The 22,068-nt window shown below is 50.0% G+C and overlaps 1 protein-coding gene across 6 annotated transcripts in view; it reads left to right on the top strand.

The window, feature by feature from the left end:
* Nucleotides 1-22,068, top strand: part of SCUBE3 (signal peptide, CUB domain and EGF like domain containing 3) — a 103,469-nt gene that overhangs the window by 54,382 nt on the left and 27,019 nt on the right. For 4 of the 6 annotated variants that reach the window (XM_030561304.1, XM_030561303.1, XM_030561307.1 and 1 more), the window contains exons 7-8: nt 7,271-7,318; nt 18,140-18,256. In XM_030561304.1, the coding sequence (XP_030417164.1) occupies nt 7,271-7,318; nt 18,140-18,256 (165 nt within the window). The remainder of the gene's footprint in view (nt 1-7,270; nt 7,319-18,139; nt 18,257-22,068) is intronic. The other 2 variants (XM_030561306.1, XM_030561305.1) reach the window with 1 other exon arrangement.

The following is a 22,068-nucleotide window of genomic DNA, read 5'->3' as shown; positions in this document are numbered from 1 at the left end:
CCCAGCGCTGCCCCCACTTTGCATTATAGCATGCTCCCCAGACGCCCCAGCGCTGCCTCCCCATTGCGATATAGCATGCTCCCCAGACATGCTAGCGTTGCCCCTGCATTGCGATGTAGCACACTCACCAGACGGCCAGCACTGCCCCGGAATTGTGACGTAGCACACTCCCCAGACACGCCGGCGCTGCCCCCGCATTGCATTATAGCACACTCCCCAGATGCCCCAGCGCTGCCTCCCCATTGCGATGTAGCACGTTCCCTAGACGCACCAGTGCTGCCCCTGCATTGCAATATAGCATGCTCCCCAGACGCGCCAGCGCTGCCCCCGTATTGCAATATAGCATGCTCCCCAGATGCGCCAGCACTGCCTCCCCATTGCAATATAGCATGCTCTCCAGACGCGCTAGCATTGCCACCGCATTGCGATGTAGCACGCTCCCCAGACGTGCCAGCGCTGTCCCCGCATTGCGATATACCATGCTCCCTAGACGCGCCAGTACTGCCTCCCCATTGCGATATAGCACGCTCCCCAGATGCGCTAGCATTGTCCCCGCATTGTGATGTAACACGCTCCCCAGATGCGTGAGCGCTGCGCCCGCATTGCATTATAGCATGCTCCCCAGACGCCCCAGCGCTGCCTCCCCATTGCGATATAGCATGCTCCCCAGACACACTAGCGTTGCCCTCGCATTGCGATGTAGCACACTCACCAGACAGCCAGCACTGCCCCCCGCATTGCATCATAGCACACTTCCCAGATGCCCCAGTGCTGCCTCCCCATTGTGATGTAGCACGTTCCCCAGACACACCAGTGCTGCCCCTGCATTGCAATATAGCATGCTCCCCAGACGCGCTAGCGCTACCTCTCCATTGCGATGTAGCACGCTCCCCAGATGCCCCAGTGCTGCCCCCGCTTTGCGATATAGCTTGCTCCCCAGACGCCCAGTGCTGCCTCCCATTGTGATGCAGCACGCTCCCCAGACGCGCCAGCACTGCCTCTCCATTGCGATATAGCACGCTCCCGAGACGCACCAGCGCTGCCCCTGCATTGCGATATAGCACGCTTCCCAGACGCGCCAGCACTGCTCCTGCATTGCAATATAGCACACGTGCCAGTGTTGCCCCTGCACTGCAATATAGCACTCTCCCCAGATGCACCAATGCTACCTCCCCATTGCGATAGTGCACGCTCCTCAGACACACCAACGCTGCCCCCGCATTGTGATATAGCACGCTGCCCAGACGCGCCAGCGTTGCCTCCCCATTGCGATAAAGCTCCCCCGGTGCCAGCGCTCCTTCCCCATTGCATCCTCTCTGTATTAGGCTGTTAGTGGATGCAGGGAAAGCGGGTTTGTGTCTAGGATGGAGCATAACTCAGCTGGCAGCTTGGAAGCCGGAGCCACGAGTTAGCAGGAAACATGACTGGAGAAGGAGAACGAAAAGTAGTTTGGCCTTTAGGGCAGCGGTTCTTGAGTTTTATCATATATTGAACCACACTCAGCCACCTGCAACGGGTCCTCCTCAGATGCTCCCAGAATCCTTTGCCTTGGTCCTGTGGGCTTATGGGGGCACTCCTGGCATCAGAGGTGGACCCAGATGGGCAGAAGGACAGGGACTAGGAAAGAAAAACATGCTCTGCCCCCTTCCCAGGCACCTTGAAGAGATGCTGAAAGATCCAGAGCTACTGAGCACGTGCGTTATCGAGGGCAATTGGTCTGCAGAATGAGCCATGCGTGGGGGATTTGGAGGTTGGGAGAAAAGATGGTCTGTGAAGGAATCTTGCTCTTGCAAAACATCTACAGAATGGAAGAGCCACTGATGTGGGGTGGATTTTTGCTTTTCTCTGAAGCATGGAGCAGAGATCCGATCAGGGGTGGCACACCCTGTGTTCTCGTGTCCTCAGCTTTGTGGCTTGTGGGCAGGGGTGGCTCCAGGCAGCAGCACGCCAAGCGCGTGCTTGGAATGGCAAGCCACGGGGGGCGCTCTGCTGGTCGCTGCGAGGGCGGCAGGCAGGTTGCCTTCGGCGGTATGCGTGCAGAGAGTTCGTTGGTCCTGCCGCTTTGGCGGACCTCCCGCAGGTGTACCACTGAATCCACGGGACCGGGGACCTCCCGCAGGCAAGCTGCCAAAGACAGCCTGACTGCTGTGCTTGGGGTGGCAAAATACCTAGAGCCGCCCCTGCTTGTGGGTCACCGGGAATCCCAATGAGCGTGAGTTCCAGTATGTATCAGTTTAGTAACTGGCTCCCCCTCTCTCTGGGGGAATGCCGATGGATTGCATGCTCTGGGGTCACTGGGTGAGTTGGCCCTTTAAGGCAGCTGGGGCTCAGTGGTTTGACTCCCGATGTGGAGAGGAGGAGGGACACAGAGTCAGGTGGGTAAGAGCAGGCCTGCTGGGAACTAAGAGCAGCCTGTGGGGCTGCTGACCCAGGGACTCCAGGGAGAGGAGACTGAGAAGTCAGGGCTCTTTAACGACCAGGAGGACCGGCACTGTAGGAAGAAGATGGGGCAACTTTGGAGCGCGGGGGTTAGATAGTCTGGCTGTATCGGGTCACCAAGCCTGAAAACCCATAGTGGAGGTGGGCCTGGGCTCCCACTGTGCTGCCGTCTAGAGACCTCTGCTGCTACCAAGGGGCTGATTAGATCCCAGGTGGGCTGGAAGATTGGTGGAAGAGGACAGACCTTCAGAGGGAGGAATGAGGCCCGGGCAAAAGATCTAGGTTTGTGTTGGTTTGGATTATTTGGGGTGAACTTTGGGACTTAGCCAGCAGGCTAAGTCGCTTCAGCAACTAATAGAGCCATCGGACACGAGGAGAAACTGAGGAAGGGTCTGACATTGGATATAGATCGTCCTTGCGTTTGGTTAGCTCTCTTTCCATCTTTAATAGCACGGATCCTGTGAGCCCCTCTACCAGGCTGCTCTACCCCTTCTGCTTCTCAGTGTGAGTAGAGGGGTGCACATCATCACACAGCTTTTCTGCCCCCTGTATTATCCATGGTGTGTGGGGTCGTGCCATGCAGGGCAGCATTAATAGGGAACTAATTCAGTCACTCCTTAGTCTGCCAGCCAGCAGGCCAATTGGTGCCAACTGTGACAGTGTGCTCTATGGCATGGACCTCTGTTCATGGGCTGAGACCCACCCAACTTATTTTCCATAGGATGGGGGCACTGACCAAACTTTGGATAGCAATAACTTTTGGTCGCTTCTGGGTTCAAGGCTCCTTATCCCATTATTGATTTCCCTGAGCCACTCCCAAAACTCATTGGGCAGCCCTGAACCAGGTTGCCAGTCCCCTGCAGCTGGATTCCCCCATCCTGCCTCACCTCCTGCCCATTCTGTTGGCCATAATGGGGTCAGCATATTACAGGCAGGTCTGCCTCCCTCAGAAGGCCCGTTCTTTCCCCAAGGCTCCAGTCTGTCCCCCCTTTACCCCAACATGGGGAGTGCAGACCTATGCCCAAGATAGATATATGACGTTTGCATCAGTGCAGTTGGCTTGAGCAGCTGTAAGATGTTACATGGTGTTCTAAGGTGGGAAGGGGCATGGTGGGGCTGGGGCAGCGTTTCCTGGTGCATCTACAAGATGTCATCTTCTGCTGAGTGCCCCCACAATCACAAGAGACTGACCGTACAGGAGATACTCCCTCTTTGTTGCTGCAGAGGAAGGGAGTGAAACCCCCTGCCCGTGTGCCCTGGGGGCATCCACCACCCCCCAACCGCTGGTTTGTCCAGCATGGACATTTGGGGCAAATCCTGGTGGCAGAGTAAGGTCCCAGGTGCCAGTTAGGATTTGCCCCGTACTGAGCACTGCAGAGAGCTGAGGACCTGAGGTGTCTGGGAGCAGATCGCACTCCTCTCTCTTTTCCTTCTCACCTTCCTCCTGTCTTCGACTCCGTCCTGGCCCCTCCGCGCAGTCTCACCTGCCTCTGGAGGTTATTTCTTGTTAAGCCCTTTGCTCAGACACTCTGATTGTCTCTCGTCGCCTCACCATCCCTGGGGAATAATCAGTTCCACATGGGCCGTGCATGTATGGGGGAAGCACTGCCCAAACGCTCACCTTCTCTGTGCTGCCAGGTTCCTGGTCCTTGGGTCCAGCCCATCTGCTTGGCTCTTCCTCTGTGGAGGGTTGAGGAATTGGCTCGGGAACCCCCAGGAGGCCCAGCGCGTGGAGAAATGACTCCCCCAGCTCCTTCGCCTGCTGCTGTGGATCCATCTTACTAGGCAGGGATCCACACAGTCATATAGCAAAGCCCAAGCCTGGCTCAGGCTCGATCCTGACCCTAGTGAAGGCCCTGGGACCTCTGCCATCGATTTTAATGGGAGCAGCAGCTGGCGCTTTGTTCCTCAGCCCCCCATCTCCCCTGAGTGCAGACGGCTCCAGACGGCTCATTGCCGGTGCTGCCTAGACCTGATCCGTTACGACCTGGCTGTGACTCCTCCCTTCACCTCCTTCATGCTGGCTCAGGCACCCGTGGGCCTTGCGACCACAGTGATCCCTCTGTGAGGGCAGGGCTGAAAGTGGAGGCAGGTTCTACGCAAAGGTCCTTGTTTCAACACTGCTTCCTCCCAGGCACAAGCTCCCCCTCTCACCCCCTCACTCCAGCTCTCAGGCTCCAGCCTCCTCATCTGGTCCCCCCACCCCCTGGCCAGGCCTCAGCTTTTCCAGAGCAGCCCCACCAGCACGTGTGACACATGCATGTACCCTGGAGCCCTCAGCATTGGGCCTTGGCTTCCCTGGAACTCTCTGTACCAGGCCTCAACCTCCCTGGAGCTGCCTGTCTCACACCCCCTCTCCCTGCCCCAGGTAGCAGCATACTGCCTGCTCCTGAAGCCTCTCCTCTAGGACCTCTCTTCCTCATACTTATCTTCACCTTCTGTGACATGTCTGTCCCCCCTGAGCCCCCAGCAGCCTGGCTCAGTGGGGCTGTGTGCCCCTTCCCTTTATCTCCCAGGAACTGCTCCAGCCCCTGCCAGGCTAGTTGGGTTCATTCCACGGGTGCTTTCCATGGGATTGCCCCAGGGGGGATATTTGCCATGCAGCTCATGGCAGAATACAGCCCCTGGCCCAGCTACTGACTTGAAGCTGGTGATACAAGGGCCAGATTCCCAGGTGATGGGCAGTTACACATCAGTAGGTGGGCCCTAGGGGTCTAAATTGCTATATGGTGAAGGAGCAGAAGAGGGTATATGTTAAAGTGTGCTGGGAGTTACTTGGGCTCACTCCTCCTTACACCTCCCTCCTGCTTGCGTTTCCTGCCACGCTCTTCTTTTGCACCCACGGAGCCTGATTCTTCTTTCACACCACTTTTACACCAGAGTCGCGTCTCATTTACATCAGGGTGACTGAGGGTGGAATTGGTCCCTTAGGGCTTGTCTACATCAGAAAGTTGCAGCGCTGGTGAGGGAGTTACAGCGCTGCAACTTAGGAGGTGTACACATCTGCAGGGCACCACCAGCGCTGCAACTCCCTGTTTGCAGCGCTGGCCTTACTCCCGTTTTGTCTCAGGTGTAGAGGATCCAGCGCTGGTGATCCAGCGCTGGTAATCAAATATAGACACTTACCAGCGCTTTTCTTGACCTCCGTGGAATAAGCAGGTATCCCAGCATACCTGAGGAAGCCTCTGGTAATCAAGCTGGTCTCCTTTCCCGGTTTGTTCTCGCGTTCCCCGAACCCCGAGCAAGCAGGTCTCCTTCCCTGAGGTTTGCTGGGTGGTTCCGGGAACGCGAGAGCAAACCGCGGCAAAGCTGGTCTCCTTCCCCGGTTTGCTATCGCGTTCCCCGAACAAGCAGGTCTCCTTCCCTACGGTTTGCAGGGTGGTTCGGGGAACGCGAGAGCAAACCGCGGCGAAGCTGGTCTCCTTCTCCAGCTTGCTCTCTCGTTCCCCGAGCAAGCAGGTCTCCTTCCCTACGGTTTGCAGGGTGGTTCGGGGAACGCGAGAGCAAACCGCGGCGAAGCTGGTCTCCTTTCCCGGTTTGCTCTCTCGTTCCCCGAACCCCCGAGCAAGCAGGTCTCCTTCCCTGCGGTTTGCAGGGTGGTTCAGGGAACGCGAGAGCAAACCGGGAAAGGAGACCAGCTTCGCCGCGGTTTGCTCTCGCGTTCCCCGAACCACCCTGCAAACCGCAGGGAAGGAGACCTGCTTGCTCGGGGGTTCGGGGAACGAGAGAGCAAACCGGGAAAGGAGACCAGCTTCGCCGCGGTTTGCTCTCGCGTTCCCCGAACAAGCAGGTCTCCTTCCCTGCGGTTTGCAGGGTGGTTCGGGGAACGCGAGAGCAAACTGCGGCGAAGCTGGTCTCCTTTCCCGGTTTGCTCTCGCGTTCCCCGAACCCCCCTTGAAGCCGCCCAACAGCGCTGCAGTGTGGCCACATCTAACACCACTTGCAGCGCTGGTTGCTGTAAGTGTGGCCACTCTGCAGCGCTGGCCCTATACAGCTGTACTAATACAGCTGTAACAACCAGCGCTGCAAAATTTTAGATGTAGACATGGCCTTAGTGTGTCCATAACACTGACTGCCTTAGCCCTTGCCTTTAGCCAGAAACCTGCAGTTAAATGGATTGGAAACTGATCTAGTTAAATGAGTGAACGACCTAACAAAGACATACTTAAGCCCATTTAACCCTTGCTGAAATTGGTTTAGTTTGGTACATCACTGGATTAAGCTAAACTGATTTAAGTGCCTCTCCATTAGGAGGTCTGCACCAGTTTAACTATGTGGATTTTTAAATCAGACCAGTGCACCTTTTCTCATACAGACAAGACCGTATGGTCCCAGATCCTCGTTGCCCTTACGCTTAGACTCCCTTGCACCCATCGCATATGCCTGCTGTAGCTCACAACCCCTTACATGTCCCCTGCTAAATTTGTGTGGGTGACACTCTGCTGCCCAGATAGTGAAGAGCTAGTCTGCAATAGCATCAAACCAAACGAGGGGAGACATTCAATACTAACCAACTAACGCTACTTCTCTTTGCAACTCTTGGTCTTTCATCCTCTCACCCCCAGCCTGTAGCATGAGAATTCTGCCTCTTTGTATCAGAGGATGTGGGAGGGGACCGCCCCAGCAGTCTGCTATGGGTTGTGATGGACCGGGTGACGGAGTGGTTTGCTGATACAAGCTCAGGCCTCTGTGCCAGGCTCATTGGGGTGGGGGAAAGGGAAGAAATCTTTGCAAATCGGAGAGGCAGAGAATAAGAAATAACTGAAATTTTTAAAAGGTAGGCTTCTTGCTGGACACTGTTTCTAAATCACTTTTTTATAATGTTAAACAGGGGAGAGGCACCTCCAGCAACACGTTACCCCCCAGACGTTTTCTAATGGTAAATATTTTTGTTCTCTCTCTATCTCTTCGAGGAGTTCTAACCGTAGATGCATCTTGTCTTGGGATAAAAACCGGGCATGGGGCCTGAGCCATCCACCTAACTGCATGCCACACTTCCCGCCCTAGCGCATGTGGCTCAGGGGTCATTAATGATGCACTTTTCATCTCTGATGCTTACTAACCTCCCCCGCCATTCCTACTTCTAAACCCGCTGCAGCAAGGCCAGCCTGGGATCTGGCCGTGAGTTGTCTCTGCTACTGGAGAAAGAGAGAGAGAGACAGGGCCATCCGACAAGGAGCAGACCTTGTGCAGGATGTGGGGCTCTGAACAGCTACCTGCTTTGCTTGTGCATATGGCCAGTGCTGCTGTCAGAAGACGTAACCGGCTTTCAAACTGAGAATTAGTGTCTGTAGGAGGGGCACTGAAACTTTGCCCATCTCAGCAACCTAAGGTCCTCTCTTCAATTTCCAGGCAATGGAGCAGATCATGGTTTCTCTTGTCTCTTAGTGCAGAGCTGCAGCTACCAGTTCCAGCATGCAATGTGCCTAGCTGCCCTGGTCAAAATGGAGCATTGTATTGTGGGAATTATGGTCTCCAACTGTTCAAAATAGATGTGGGCAAAATTTTTCACTCTAATAATTTGTTTGCCCAAAAATGCAGTTTCAGGGCAACTGAAACTATTTGCCAATTCAGGTCAAATTCAGCAAATAGATTTGGCTGAATAAGAAGTAAATGAAAAACAAAAAGTTTGAAAAATTCAAAATGACATTTGAGACTTTCAGAATGAAACCTTTTGACTTTTCATTTTGAAATGATGTTGTGTTTAGAAATGTAGCTAGATTTTGTTTTTGTTTTTTAATTAAAAGGGTAATAAACATAATGCAAAAAGCAAAGCAAACAAAAAAAATTGTTTTGTTTGATACCAAACAATTTATTTTTTATATTGGTATTTTGTTTTGGTGAGAACAACTGAAAAATGTCAGTTTCGACCCAAAATGAAATTTTTTTCTGATTTTTTTTGTTTTTTTGGCTCCCAGTCTGGAAAACCAGTGATTCCCTCCGCTCTAGTTGTGATCCCCACTGTAGGCCTGGCCTAGCCAGTGGGCAAGTGATGGACTCCAGCGTGGCTTTGATTTAAGTGTGGAAAGGTGATAGAGTGATCCTGTAGTTAACTGAGATGCCACGTACCTCCTTTATGAGGAGACTGTCCCAGCCCAGAGAAGAAAGGAGTTTGCTGCATGTGGAAGGTCAGTGCCAGGACCAAAATCCAAGTCTCCGGCTTTCTAGGCAATGATGTAACTTGAGCTGAAGGGTCAGTGGTAGCTAGGTCAAGTCCCCAGAGTGTCTCTTACTTTTGCCCATGATGCTGTTTTGCTGAACTGGCTGTGAGCTTGGATGTCAGTCAGGGAGAGTGATGCCGAGAGTCTGTCTGGAAAGAGCTTTCTCTGAAGCTGCCTTCCCCTCTACAGTGGGAATTGAGGGAATGGCTGGTGTCAGTTTGAGGCAGCCAATATACAAATAGGACTTTGCAGGAAGGAAGGAAGGAAGGAAACACAAAGCCGCTGGGGTCTCTCCCAGGGCCAGCATACTGGGCAGCTTCTGCAGTAGGTGAGGGTCCCCTCTGCATTCTAACTGGTCATGGGTTCCAAAGGGTTTAGCTGTTTGGAGGACAGGGCCAGATGTCTTTTCCCACTTGGTTTGCTGAAAGGGGATAGTGCATCAGTGATGGCCAGCTCCCTCTCCTCTTACAAACAGAGAGTTCCTCCAGCCAGGCGCAGCTTTGATCCCTGTCCAGATGTTAACTGGGAGCCTGGGGCGCCTGTTCTGTCCTATATTTCATCCTCCACTTGGTAAATGTTAATGCTCTTCTGTACATTGATTGGCTTTGCTTCTGGTTTTGACTCTGGGGAACATTCTCGCTATGTGCACTCCCCGTGGACCACTCTTCTTCCCCCATGCTCTGCTTCCTGGGCCAGTGACACCAAGCTGCAGGGTGTCCTCTTCCCACCATCCTTTTCCCATTTTCTCTCTCCCCCGCTCTCCCCTTACAACCGGGAAGGTGCGTTTGTTGCAGTGAGTTGTTGAGTTGTCAATGTCCAAACCTCCCAGTGTCTGTAAAAGGAGTTTGCTTCCAATCACAAAAGATCTGGTTGGCCCAGGATCGAGCAGATAAAAGTTCCCCTAACGGTTTGCCCACACTAGGTGTTTGCTGTGACACAAGCACCGCAAATGTGGCTAACAGTCACCAGGATTCAGTTCATTAACCACCTGTGAAATAAAGCAAAAGCTCAGATTTTTTTCCAGCCAGTCCCCTGAATTTCCCCCCGAAAACCATTGTTTCGCTTGTGCAAACTGGTGTTCATACACACAGTTTTCGCACGTGCAGACTCCCTGTCTGCTTGTGCACCAAAGCACAAGTTTGAAGCGTGCAAACCTAGACACATGTGCAAATACTGTGGGTACAATAGAGGTAGCTGTTTGAAAATTTGGCTGTGTGTGTTAGACAAGTCCTTGAAACTAAGGAAACAGCTCCCCAGACATAGGCACAAGGGGAAACACAATGTTATGGCAGCTTCTCATTGGGTTTGGCAGCTTTAATTGGCCCCTCCGAATTTTTACATAGGATATTTTTCACTTAGCACCTTTCATCTGAAGACCTCAAAACACATTAGAAAGGTATATAATAGCCCCACTTTACAGGTGGAGAAACCAAGGCACATTCCAGGTGAACTGACTCGCCCAAGGCTAGAACCCAGGAATCCCCAAGCCTTATTTTTCGAGGTGCTGAGCACCAGTAGAGTTGTGGGTGCTCAGCACCTCTGAAAATCATGCCCTTCCCTTGTTCTGAGCGCTAGAGAACACTGCCTGCTGGCCTTTCAAAGCGTGTCCCAGGGCCTTGGTGGTTTGGTTATGGAGATTTGTTGTTCATTTTGTAGGTTGTAATTTTGGCGTAATAGTTGCAGTTACACAAACTGCCGTCGTGAAGGTTTGTCTTTGGAGGGATGTGATTAGAACAGCAAATGCTGCTTTTGAGGGGAGGCTCTGCAGAGCATTACCCCAATTTTTTGACCACCTTGCATTGCATCACATATTTCCTTGCATCCCAGTGATCTGCCTTTACTCCCAGGCAGGCTTCAATAGGTCTGCCTGTAAATCCCATCAGCTCAGCACTACCCTTAGATCACCCAGAAAGATCCTTGTGATGTGAGGCAAAGGACTTTCTCTTGCTGTGGAACCTGCTGCCTCCGTGGCACCTCCTGGCTTGGTAGCCAGGGCAGCACCCTACCCTGATCCGACATTAAGAAGTTTTCAGTAACGTGATTCTCGCCTTAGACAGGCTGGATTAAACGCTCTCTGTGGTTACTGTATCTCAGCAGTACAGCAATAGCAATCGGTTCAGATTATCCAATGGCTCATTGGATGAAAGTCGCAGGATTAAATCCTTCAGCATCAGGTTTCAAGGCAGGTAACAGTCGGTTCATCTTGACTGGCCAAGGGCTTATCTACACTGGTACAGACTCATAGTATGGACAGGGAAGGCAGCCATAATAATAATAACACTACCTAGCTCTTATTTAGCCCTTTTCACCCACAGATCTTATAGTGCTTTAGAAAGGAGGTCAGTACCATTATTTCCATTTTACTGATAGGTAAACTGAGGCACGGGGAGGGTAAATGACTTGTCCAATGTTGCACAGCAGAGGAACTGGAAATAGAACCCAGGTCCCCTGAAATCTAGTCCATTGCACTCTCCACTAAGCTACACTGCCTCTCCGTAAGATGCACTTGTACAAAGTGTGGCTTATTCCAATTTCAAGCAGGGCTAACCTCCATCAGTGCCAATAGCAACTTTGCCTATCTGCACAGAGGGTTTGCACCAGTGCATCTAGTCTCTTCTGGCTGGAATCATCATGGATCTGCATAGACATGGCCAGGCCTAATATCCTTTCTTGCCCGCTCTTCCTTTTAAGGTTTTTGAAGAATTATTTTGTTCCTCCTTGGATGCTTTCATTTGGCAGAGTGCGGCTACTTCTCTCTTAGCCGCTGGGCCCAGCTCTGTGATATTTTAGTTGTGGTTGGTTTCACTTTTGTACAGTGCCCAGATACATTGTAATGGGCTCAGTAGGCATTAATTAAAACAGTCCCTGATAACGAGGGTATAAACACAAAACCCCTTGACCTCCATTTATTTAAGGCAGATGAGAAATCAAGGACAGCAGCGTGGCTTCTAAGATGGTGGCCCGATTCTGTTCTCACTCTCCCTGGTGCAAATCAAGTATAGTTCCTTTGAATTCAACGGAAACACCTCAATGTAAGTCTCAGAATCGGTCCCTTTTTTTTTTTTCCTGGTCCTCGGCGTGTGCTGCAGGGAATTAACCTTTCAGTTCCGTATGAGCCAAATTTATATGGCAACATTATTAGGAGTGTGCAGTAAAAATGCAGGCAGACACAAGATGCACGGAAAGCATGATACTGTGTTAAAAGGCTATAAACCAAGGACTTTAAAGGGACCAGCTGAGGTTAAAGACCATGGGCCCGATTTTCCATTGCTGTGAACTTTGTGTTGTTATTTACCTCTTTGCAGAGTAGGTGTGAAATGCTACCAGATCAGAATAGCAACACTTTACCCCACCTTGCACTCACGTTGCATGACGGTAAATGACTGTAAGATGCAAAGTAAAGAAAATCAAGCCCCACCTACTAAAAAATAATAATACCCAACAAGTAAAGTTCCTAACCTATTTTAGGCCTGGTCCACACTACACAGTTAAATCGATTTAAACAGTGTTAAATCGATTTAACTCTGTACCCGTCCACACTACAAGGCACTTTAAATCGATTTTAAGGGCTCTTAAAATCGATTTCTGTACTCCTCCCCAACGAGAGGAGGATATATTACTATATCGATTTAGGGTTAGTGTGGACGGAAATCGAAGTTATTGGTCTCATTCCTTTAATGTAGCTACCCAGAGTGCACCGCTCCGGAAATCGATGGTAGCCTAGGACCATGGACGCACATCACCGAATTAATGTGCCCTAGTGTGGACGCATAAAATCGATTTTATAATATCAGTTTTATAAAACCGGTTTTAGTAATTTCGATTTTATGCTGTAGTGTAGACGTAGCCTTACAGAAAACAATGCAGATGTTTAAAAGTGACAGAATTTTGAAAATCTCATGTACTCTGCGCCCCTCTTGTGGCTCACTTTAAGCATTTTCTTCAGCTCAGATTATGAAAACTGAGTAATTAGTTTAATTTGTGTTCATAACTGTTGGTCAATTTCACATGCCCTAGGGCAGATTCTGTTTTTCCTTACATGGGTGTAAATTAGAAGTCAGTGGAATTACACCAATATGAAAGGAGGATTGTGAGCAAACATTAGCACAAGGCTGAAAGGTATTGGTTGCCTACACAACAGAGGAGAGTTTGTGTTTGTTTTCTTTTTTGTTTTGTTTAAAAGCAACATCTTTTCAATTGCAAGGCACAGCGTATCATGACATGCTGGAGAATTTTCTCTTGGTCTTTGTTCTTGTCAAAGCTTATTTTTACAAAACTTAGCTCTGAAGACAAATTTGACTTGACGAGGCCTCTTTAATATTGGTAGTCTGGTTTTCTTTCAAAGAGTCTTTGATTTCGAACTGAAATCTCAACATAGTCCACTCAGAGGTCGAAGAGTAACTTCTGCTGGGGTATGAGTTTCTTGAAACCTTCCCTTCTGAAACAGACATATGTCCTGAAAGCAGGTTTGGAAACTGATTTCAGATGAGACATAAAAGCACTTGCAGTTAGTAAAGGTTTCATGGCACTTGAAGAGTATGGATGTTAACCCCATCATCCTCCCTAAACATCCACACTGCCTCAAAGTTTTATTTGGATACAACAGTCTTCTTCACTTCCCATCCTAAACTGTTGTGCAGTGTTGCTTTACACTGTTAACAAGATGCCATGTTCCACTCAGAGGTGGCCGCGTTGCAGTAGGGGGTAAATGATCCATATATGTTGATCACCATGGTCCCTTCTAGCTTTCAAATCTATGCATTTTTATAATCTAGATGTTTGTTTGTTGTTGTTTATCATTGAAAGAACACCCTTCTTAAAAAAAGACTCTTGGGATCCCTTGGGGGAAGCATGTCAAATGTACATGCTGGCCCAGGGAATGCAGGAAAAGAACCCAGGGTTATCATGGTTTCCTTGCCCCGATAGTTCCAAAGGTCAGTGCAATGGGGAGCAGGGGTGCAGCCGGGCGTAAGAAAAGAGGGTAAGGAGCAGTTGTTGGCTGCCTGGATCCCGTGGAGCAGAGGGGAAAGGTAATGTCGGGGCTGGTATCTGAGTTGTTGTTTTAATGCATAAGGCTCTTTTTGTTTGTTGGTGAGCTGTGCTGATTGCAGCCTGCTCCAGCTGCTGTGTCATGGTCAGGAAGTGAGACACCGGCTTTCTGGGGGGAGGCCGCTCTTGTGTCTTTCCTCCCCCAGTGATTCAGCCGGCACTTGCCAAAACCCTGTGTGGTTCGGGTGAGTCATGTTAACACACTCCAGGCCTGGAGAGCCACATTCTCTCAGCCACCCAGGTCTGATACCACCGCAGAACAGTGGATCCCACCCCACACTGCAAGCAAATTACTGTCTCCAGAGGCCTGAGACAGGCAGGGGTGAACCCAGGCTATAATTGGGCTTTGGGTGTTTTAGGAGCTGGAGTCTTGATTTCCAAGGCCATTTGAAAGTCAATGGGACTTTGGTTCGTAAATCACTTAAGCACCTTTGAAAATGTTGCCCTTTGTCTACCCAGGAGATTTTCCCTGATTACTGCCAGCTGCACCGGTGCTAAACCACAGATAGGCAAAGCTTCCCTTTGCACTGGTGGAACTTGACACCGGGAAAGTGGCACCAGTGCCAGTCCTGGTGTGTAGCAGCTTTGCCTGTCTCCACAAGGGTCCAGGCCCAGATCCTCAAAGGTATCTAGGCTCTTGTCTTTCAGTGATGGGCCCAGGTTCTTATCTGGTGTAAATAGGTGTAACTCCATTGAAATCCGTGGAGCTAGACCTGTTTACTCCAGCTGAAGGATCTATCTTCTTGCATGCACCACTGCAACTATCCCAATAGCTCAGTCTGGCTGACTAGGTTCTTGCCTTCCTCCGTGTTAACACAGAGCATCAAGGATTCAGATATGGACAATTACATGGAGAGTAATTGTCCATCTAGCCACTCGCTCTAGGGATGAGGACTTGGAATTATTCTGTGCAGGTCCCCTTGCTGCCAGTGTTTGTGCTGCCTCATAATAAGAGATGCTCTGGGTGGGTCTGGAGGCAGCATGCCCTAGTAGATTGGGTACTAGGCTGGAAATCAGGAGAGGTGTGTTCTAGTCCTCGTTTGACCATGGATTTGCTAGGTGAGCTTGTATTAATCTGTGCCTCAGTTTCCCTTCCAGCCATTTGTCTGTTTACGGCGTACGCTCTTTGGGGCTGTGATGGTGTCTGACTGTGTGCATGTACGGCACCTAGTACAATGGGGCTCTGACCTTGGTTGAGGCCTCTAGCTTCTACTGTAATGCAACCTGATGCTCTCGGTTCTGCACAGAAAGGTTCTAGGGAGGTTGACTAATCACTTTGATGAGGGGGATGGACCAAGAGCCCTGAGGCAGCCACTAGAGAGAGAAACGTCCTCCACCTCTATCAAATGTTGTCATGCAGTATGTTTTCTCTGCTCCTCTCAAGGACGGTCACCCTGATGTCTTAGTCCTTTACGGTCGCACTATTCCTCCGCTGAGCAAAAAGGCTTTGTGGGTCTAGAACCCAATAACCCCTACCTCCCTGCTCAGGAAACCGACTCAAAGCCAGCTCTGACCACTGTGACAATCATGGCATGAGACATGTCATTTGCTCACCTCCAGCTCTTGCATAGCTGCAGTTGTCCGTAATGGTCATAAAGTTATCCAGCCCTAGTATTAGGCTATCTGTTTTCCTGCAGAGGGGAGTTTCGGTGGTTGGCTGCATGCTATGTAAGCATCTGGTTACATAGATAGGTGAAGAAATATGTCCTTAGCATTACATTTTGTAATTCTACTGGCCATTAATTTCACAGAATGGTCCCTTTGTTCTCTTGTGATGAGAGCATAAAAATAGCAGCAGCAGGACATTCACAGAATAATAATCCCAAATCCCCAGCACAGCAGACAGGGGTTAGGCATTTCAGTCAATTACACTTCATGTGGTTCCCGCAAAGAGAGACAACCTGGAATTTGCTCTTTTCCAAAGACTTTCTTCAGCGGGTTAGCACATTAGGTTCCTTGAGCCCAAATGTCTCGGTCGTCCAAGTAGCTGATGTTCTGGAAGGGAAACTATTGGTCTTCATTAATGAATTCAAAGCAATGTTCTAGTGGTTAGTACAAAAAACAAAAGATTTGGTTTCACAGGGACATTGTGCAAGATGAAAATGTTGCATTTAAAATAATGCCTCTTCCTGTTGTAACAGCAATGGCTGAGTTTGATGACAGGAAGTAATTAACATTGTAAAAAATCGAATGTGCCCTTTGCCATTACTGCAGTGTGATTTTATTTTGCAAAGCTTCATTCAGCTTGGACAGTGCAAATAGATTTGCCATTTTCATTTCATGGAGCCAATCCCACTGTCCATACCTCTGTTTACTCTGCCAGGGAACTATTCATGAAGCAAGATGCTGCTGAGCATGGGTAAGGGTGGCCGAATCTATTCCAAATTTCAGAAGAGCCCAGCACACAGGTGATGGGCTTTTCTGAAAATCTGTGCAGCAGTGCCATGGTGGGAGCCTGAGGGCTTTTGAAAATCTGATGATGAATGCCAGGTAACATTTTCAAGTATGTCTACCTAATTGAGGAAGCTAAATCCCATTGATTTCAATGGGAGTTAGCATCTAAATACCTTTGAGGATTTAACTTCAAAGTCACGTTTGAAAATGGGGCTTAGGCATTTTTGATAATTATTCTCTGCTGAGCACTTGTAAATCTGACCCCATGTTTCTAGTTAGATTCACTTCTTGTTCCCCCCTCTAGCCCAGCGCTGTGATGTGTGGGTTGAAAACACTGACTCGGCATTGTGAAATCATCCCCAGAACTCTATTTTCCTTGAATTATAATTTTCTTTAAAGGGAAAAACCATTTCTACTAGCGTTAGGGTTTGCAAACATTTTATTTCACCACTCCCTGTGCCTAGCTTTAAGCACCTGAGGAGCCCCGTGGAACTTGTCACATGCTTAAAGACAGGCACATGCGTAAGTTCCTTGCTGGATGGGGACCAGAGCAGCCTGCTCCTTTGGGAAGCCAGAACCTCTTCCAGTCACAAACAAACTCCACTTTCCCAGTGCCTGGGAGTGAGAGGTGGCCTCCTACAGGGATTTAACTGGCTCACATATGCTCCCCTGAAACCTGCCAGCAAACTGCTGTGCCTCAATCTCATCTCAAGATCCATCTCCAAACATTCCTGAGCGGCCGCTCTGGCTTTTACCTGTGTTACTGCCTGACACGTTGTTTTAATAGAGAAATCGTCTCCTGATAGAACAGACCAGTTGCCCTTTCCTGTCTGCCACACTTCAACCAAGATATTCTGATGTTATTAATGAGCAGATTCTTTGAAGGAGAGAGGGTTATCTAGGGGGTAGAGTGGGGGACTGGGCACCTGGACTCCTGGTTCTTTTTCCTGCTCTGCCATCGACACACCAGAAGACCTGGGATTAGTTACTATAACCAGGATGATAATGCCAGTGCACCCCTCAGGATGTGGGGAAGGCTCTCGAATGTTGTCAAATGACTTGAAATCCTCTGAAGAAAGGCACGATAGAAATGCAAATCATTAGGAAGGCTGTGCTCAAGTGGGATGCTGCCAAGTAGATTTACACTCCACATTTGACCTGCCTTAAAATTTCTACAAGAGTGTTTTAATTTAAGCTAGTAGCAGTTGTCCTCCAGAACCTGAGCATCTATTAAACGATTCTGTTGCTGAGACATTAAAGACAACCAGTGGCAACAGCTGTTCAGTGTTTATGTAGGACCTACTCTAAAGTTTTGCAGTCTCCTGGTTCCTTTGTCGGCCCCTCAGCAGTAGGTCACTTAGCAGGCCCTGTGTGATCGACATGTGTGATGTTGGTGCACAAACAGATGTGTGTGTCTCTCCCACCATTCCCCGGCTTTCTTGAGAAACCCTCAGGCAAAGAATCAGTGCTTTCTAGATGAAAAAGCCAAACTCCATGTTTCCTTCCAAAGGGAGGTTAAAACTAATACAGAGAGAAAAGATCCTGCAAGTTCTGAATGTGTGTGTGTGTGTGTGTGTGTGTGTGTGTGTGTGTGTGTGTGTGTGTGTGTGTGTGTGTGTGTGTGTGTGTGTGTGTGTGAGATGGTGTCACTATTAATGATTGGTTGCTCTACTGGTGAGTCAGAGAAGATTTACTCTCTGCTCCCTAAGCACAGGTAGGCATCCTCTTCTCTTGTAGAAAGCCCTGCCCTGGGTTTTGTTGCTCTGTCATTACATTCAGACCGCCACTGAGCCATGTGACTAGACTTTCAAAAGGGATGCCCAAAAAAGGGGCTGGATTTGCAGAGGGCATTCAGCTCTTTCTGGAAATCTGGCCTGTTTGGGTATGTCTAACTGCAGCTGGGGGACCAGGCTGCCCAGCCCGAGTAGTGAGATTCATACTAGCCTGCTAAAGATAGCAGTGTAGATATTTCACTTGGGATCTCAAACATGAACCCAGCATGAAGCCACCTTAGCAGCATGTTTACACCTCACTTCTTGAGTGGACATCCTTTAAAAGCATTTATTGCTAACCTCTCTCTTTTCCCCCCCATGCAGAGACCTGTGCCGTGAACAACGGGGGTTGTGACAGCAAGTGCCACGACGCAGCCACGGGTGTGCACTGCAGCTGCCCAATGGGCTTCATGCTGCAGCCAGACAGGAAAACTTGCAAAGGTAAGAGACCAGCGAGCGAGGCCCTGGCAGCTTTGAGCCCATTTTACATGCGGGAGTGTGAAAGCAGCAGCTCTCCTGTTGGGGGATTATTCTCTGCTGGGAGCAACTTTTACTCCTGGGAGAATTCTGCGCCACTGCGCATGTGCAGAATTTATATCTCCCACAGATTTCTTTGCTTCCCTGCAGAAAAATGACTTTCTGATGGGGTAACAAAGGGAAGTCACAAAAGCGGTCATGTGACCCTCCCCAGCAGTATGTTTTGGGTGCCCAGGGCATAGGGTGACGAGACAGCAAGTGTGAAAAATCGGGATGGGGGTGGGGGTGGGGTAATAGGAGCTTATATAAGAAAAAGACCCCAAAATCGGGACTGTCCTTATAAAATCAGGACATCTGGTAACCCTACCAGGGCAGCCGGCAAAGAGGTAAATCACTGTGGGGCAGGAGGCAGAACTGGGGAAGACCCAGCTGGTGGCTCCTATCCTGCGCTGGGCTCAGCTGTTAGTTCCGTTCCCCACACACTTCCTGCACCCATCACTCCTCAGCTGCAACCCCCTCGTATCCAGATCCCCTCATACACAACCTCCTGCCGTGCACGGAGAAACGTTTCAGTGGCCGTGGAACGGATGAGACAGCTGCATATGTCTCCCTGGGGAGCTATGGTTCCTGCTTTTAGCGATAAGACCCCATCTTCCTCTCTGCCCCCCCCAGTCCCTCTCTCTCCCCCATCAGCCCCACCGCAATCTGATGTGCAATGGTTCAGTAAGGATTAAATCCCATGCAGAAGAGCATTGCTGTGCCATAAGAGAGCCTAGGTCTGTCCTCACTGCCATCTCGCTGGTGTCTCTGGAGGCTTCGTGGGCCAAGCAGAGCGCTGGTTTTTAAGAGCAGAATTCTTGGTGGATGTGGACCCTTGTACTAAGTCTTCCTCGTACGTGGGGATGGTGACCTCTGGGTGCTGCGTGCTAGACCCCGTGTTTGAGGTAGATCTATACTGAGGTCCTGTGGTGATGGGTGTTACACCGGAGATCTGTGCCTAGATACTATAGTGATGAGCACTGTGGTGTGCACATAGGTTGACAGGCTGGGGCTTGAGCATCTCAGGAGACTCCAAAGAGTTTGGGCAAGGTGTACAAAGGGATTTAGGTGCCTAACGATGCAGATGGGCGTTGAGTGGGATTTACAAAAGTGCCTAAGTGCATTAGACACTGAAGTCCCATCGACTTGTCTGGGAGTTAAGCACCTAACCTGCTTAGGCACTTTGTGGACAAAAGCACTTACCTGCATCATCTGGCGCCTAAGCACCTGGCCCCCTTGACAACATGAGGTGCTCTCCTCTCCTCCCCTGCCCTCCAACAGGCCAATGTGGTTAGGCCTGAGGATGAGGGCTGACTACCAACCAGCACAGAGGCCTCTACCCAGACTGTACATCAGACTATGGGAGATGAAACGCTCTTTTTCAGTCTCTAAGGTGCCACAAGTACTCCTCTTCTTTTTGCGGATACAGACTAACACACCTGCTGCTCTGAACCCTGTCGTTGGGAAACCAGTTCACCTACAAAGGAAGGGAGCTGTGTTTCCCAGCCGAACTGTCCCTGCTCCCTGAGCTTACCTGGGAAGGTGCACCGTACCTGGGATCGCTGGCGAGGCGGACTGCACCCTGTCCCCTGGGGTGCCTTTTGGAACTTCCGTCGTTCAGAGGCATTAAAATCCCACTTCCCAGATGCTCCCCCCCAGCTCTGCCTGGGAACAGCTTCCCTGTTGTTCCGATTCCTTTTGAGCCGGGAATTGTAGCTGCTTTGTGTCAACCCCGTTCCCTGTGAAATCCAGAGGCGGGGGAAAGTTCGGTCTGGCTTCAGTTATGCAGCCTGGCAGCACAAACACTGTGGTGGGCTAGCAGTTAGAGCAGGGTTCTCAGTGCCAGAACTTCTGTATGCCAACCCCAGTGACTCACTCCTTCACCTTCAGCACCTCCTGAACCTCTCTGCCTCGGCTCCCTTCCCTGTGAAATGGGGTTGAAACATCCAAGGGGGGACTGTGGGGAAGGCTGATCTTGTGATGAAACCAGAAGACTGGGAGCTGGGGAATCTGGATTCTGCTCCTAGCTCTGCTACAGACTTCCTGGGCAAGTCACACACTGTCTCCCTGTTTGATGTCTCATCTCTAAAACGGGATAACACGGCCCTGTGTCAGGGTGTTGAGAGGCTAACTTCACTCTTTGCAACGTTGAATCATATTCTTGCCAGTGGTCATGGTTGATTCATAATGTGTGGGTGCCAAGGAAATTGACCCGTTATCCCAAAGTCAGAGTGGACATAATGTTTGTGCAGTGTTTTGAGGTTCCTGGATGGCAGATCTAGAGGTATGTATGCTATTCGTGTGGTATTACTGAATAATAACCCGTGCACACCCTTAGTACAGCAGAGTTAACGTGCGGATGGCTGCCTTGCATGGGCTGTCTGGGTCTGTTTTCAGCTGTGTTTCTTGTTTCTTGACACAACTTTCACCTGTGAAATTTGGACCTACAAAATGAATTGTAGGAACAAATAGAAGTCTCCGTGCTTGCTGGGGCTGTACTTGAAGAGAAATGCTGGCCAAACGGCCATCAATGAATCATATTTTAAATTAGCAGCAAATTCCCTACGTTATTTTAAAGAAAAGGAGGAACATTTGGAAGAATTAGAGGTAACACCAACACATGTGCATAATGTTTGTGAGTGAAAGAGACAGATCCGGTCACACGCACACTCATGCACATACGAGCTTGGGGTTCCAGACACAACCGCACTGCATGCTGTCCCTTCAACGGGAGACCCTTGACTCGGCCAGCCTCCAGGAGAGAAGGTGAAGCTCCAGAAATGGAAGGTGCCTGCATTCTGTCTTTTGGCAGCTTGGGGTCCTTGACCGTAGTTGAAAGGAAAGAACCATCCTGCTGAAAGCCATCTACCTGCCTGACCGATTCCAGACCCCTCTGGGTTTCATTATTTTTGTTCAGAACACACCACCTTTCCCATTCTGCAGTTCCAGGAAAGCATCATAACCCAGAGCCGTATCCCCTGGGTCTGGGATTTTATTACGGTTGTGAGCTGTTTTATGGCTAGTTCACTCACCATAATAAAAGAAAAGCCACAACCCCAGAGAGCCGCAGCTGTTGTCGTGGAGCTGAAGGCAACACAGAAGTGGGGGAGGGATGCAAATGGAGCTTTGAGCAAGGTCTGCCCTGAGCATTTACCTGGGATTTGTCAGCCCAGCCTCCTTCTGTTTTACAGGTAATTTCCTAGCAGTAAATTTTCTGGCGAATACAAAACCAAACCCAACCGCTTAGCAGGTTATAGAAGCTCTTTGGAAGTGTGTGTGTGTGTGTGTGTGTGTGTGTGTGTGTGTGTGTGTGTGTGTGTGTGTGTGTGTGTTGTTTAGTGTCGCTTGTTGCCTAAAAGTCAGGAGGTTTTCGAAACCTGCGTGCTTATTTTGTCTAACTCCTGTTCTTCTGAGGGTGACTTTTCCCCTTCTTGTTTTCTGCCAGTCTCTCTATTTCTAACACATGCATTCCCCAAGAGCCCTCAGCCCCACTTGCCAGTGGTCTCTGTGCAGAATCTTTGTATCTGTGTCAGAACAGATGCTTTCCACCAAGGACATCCAAGCATTTTGCAGATATTCATTCATCCTCCTTCCACGCCAGTGATCTGGGCGCATAGTCTAATCCCCACTGGACAGCTGGGGAAACTGAGATGCAGCAATTCACCCGAGGACGCAGAGCTGGGAATACAGCCCAGGTGTCTTGAGTCCCTCCTGGCCTCTGACTGTAGCGTATCATC

This window comes from Gopherus evgoodei, chromosome 4 (assembly GCF_007399415.2).
Source record: "Gopherus evgoodei ecotype Sinaloan lineage chromosome 4, rGopEvg1_v1.p, whole genome shotgun sequence".
Classification (NCBI taxonomy): domain Eukaryota; kingdom Metazoa; phylum Chordata; order Testudines; family Testudinidae; genus Gopherus; species Gopherus evgoodei.
The sequence above is the reverse complement of the archived record's forward strand: the minus strand, read 5'-3'. Positions and strand labels throughout refer to the sequence as shown.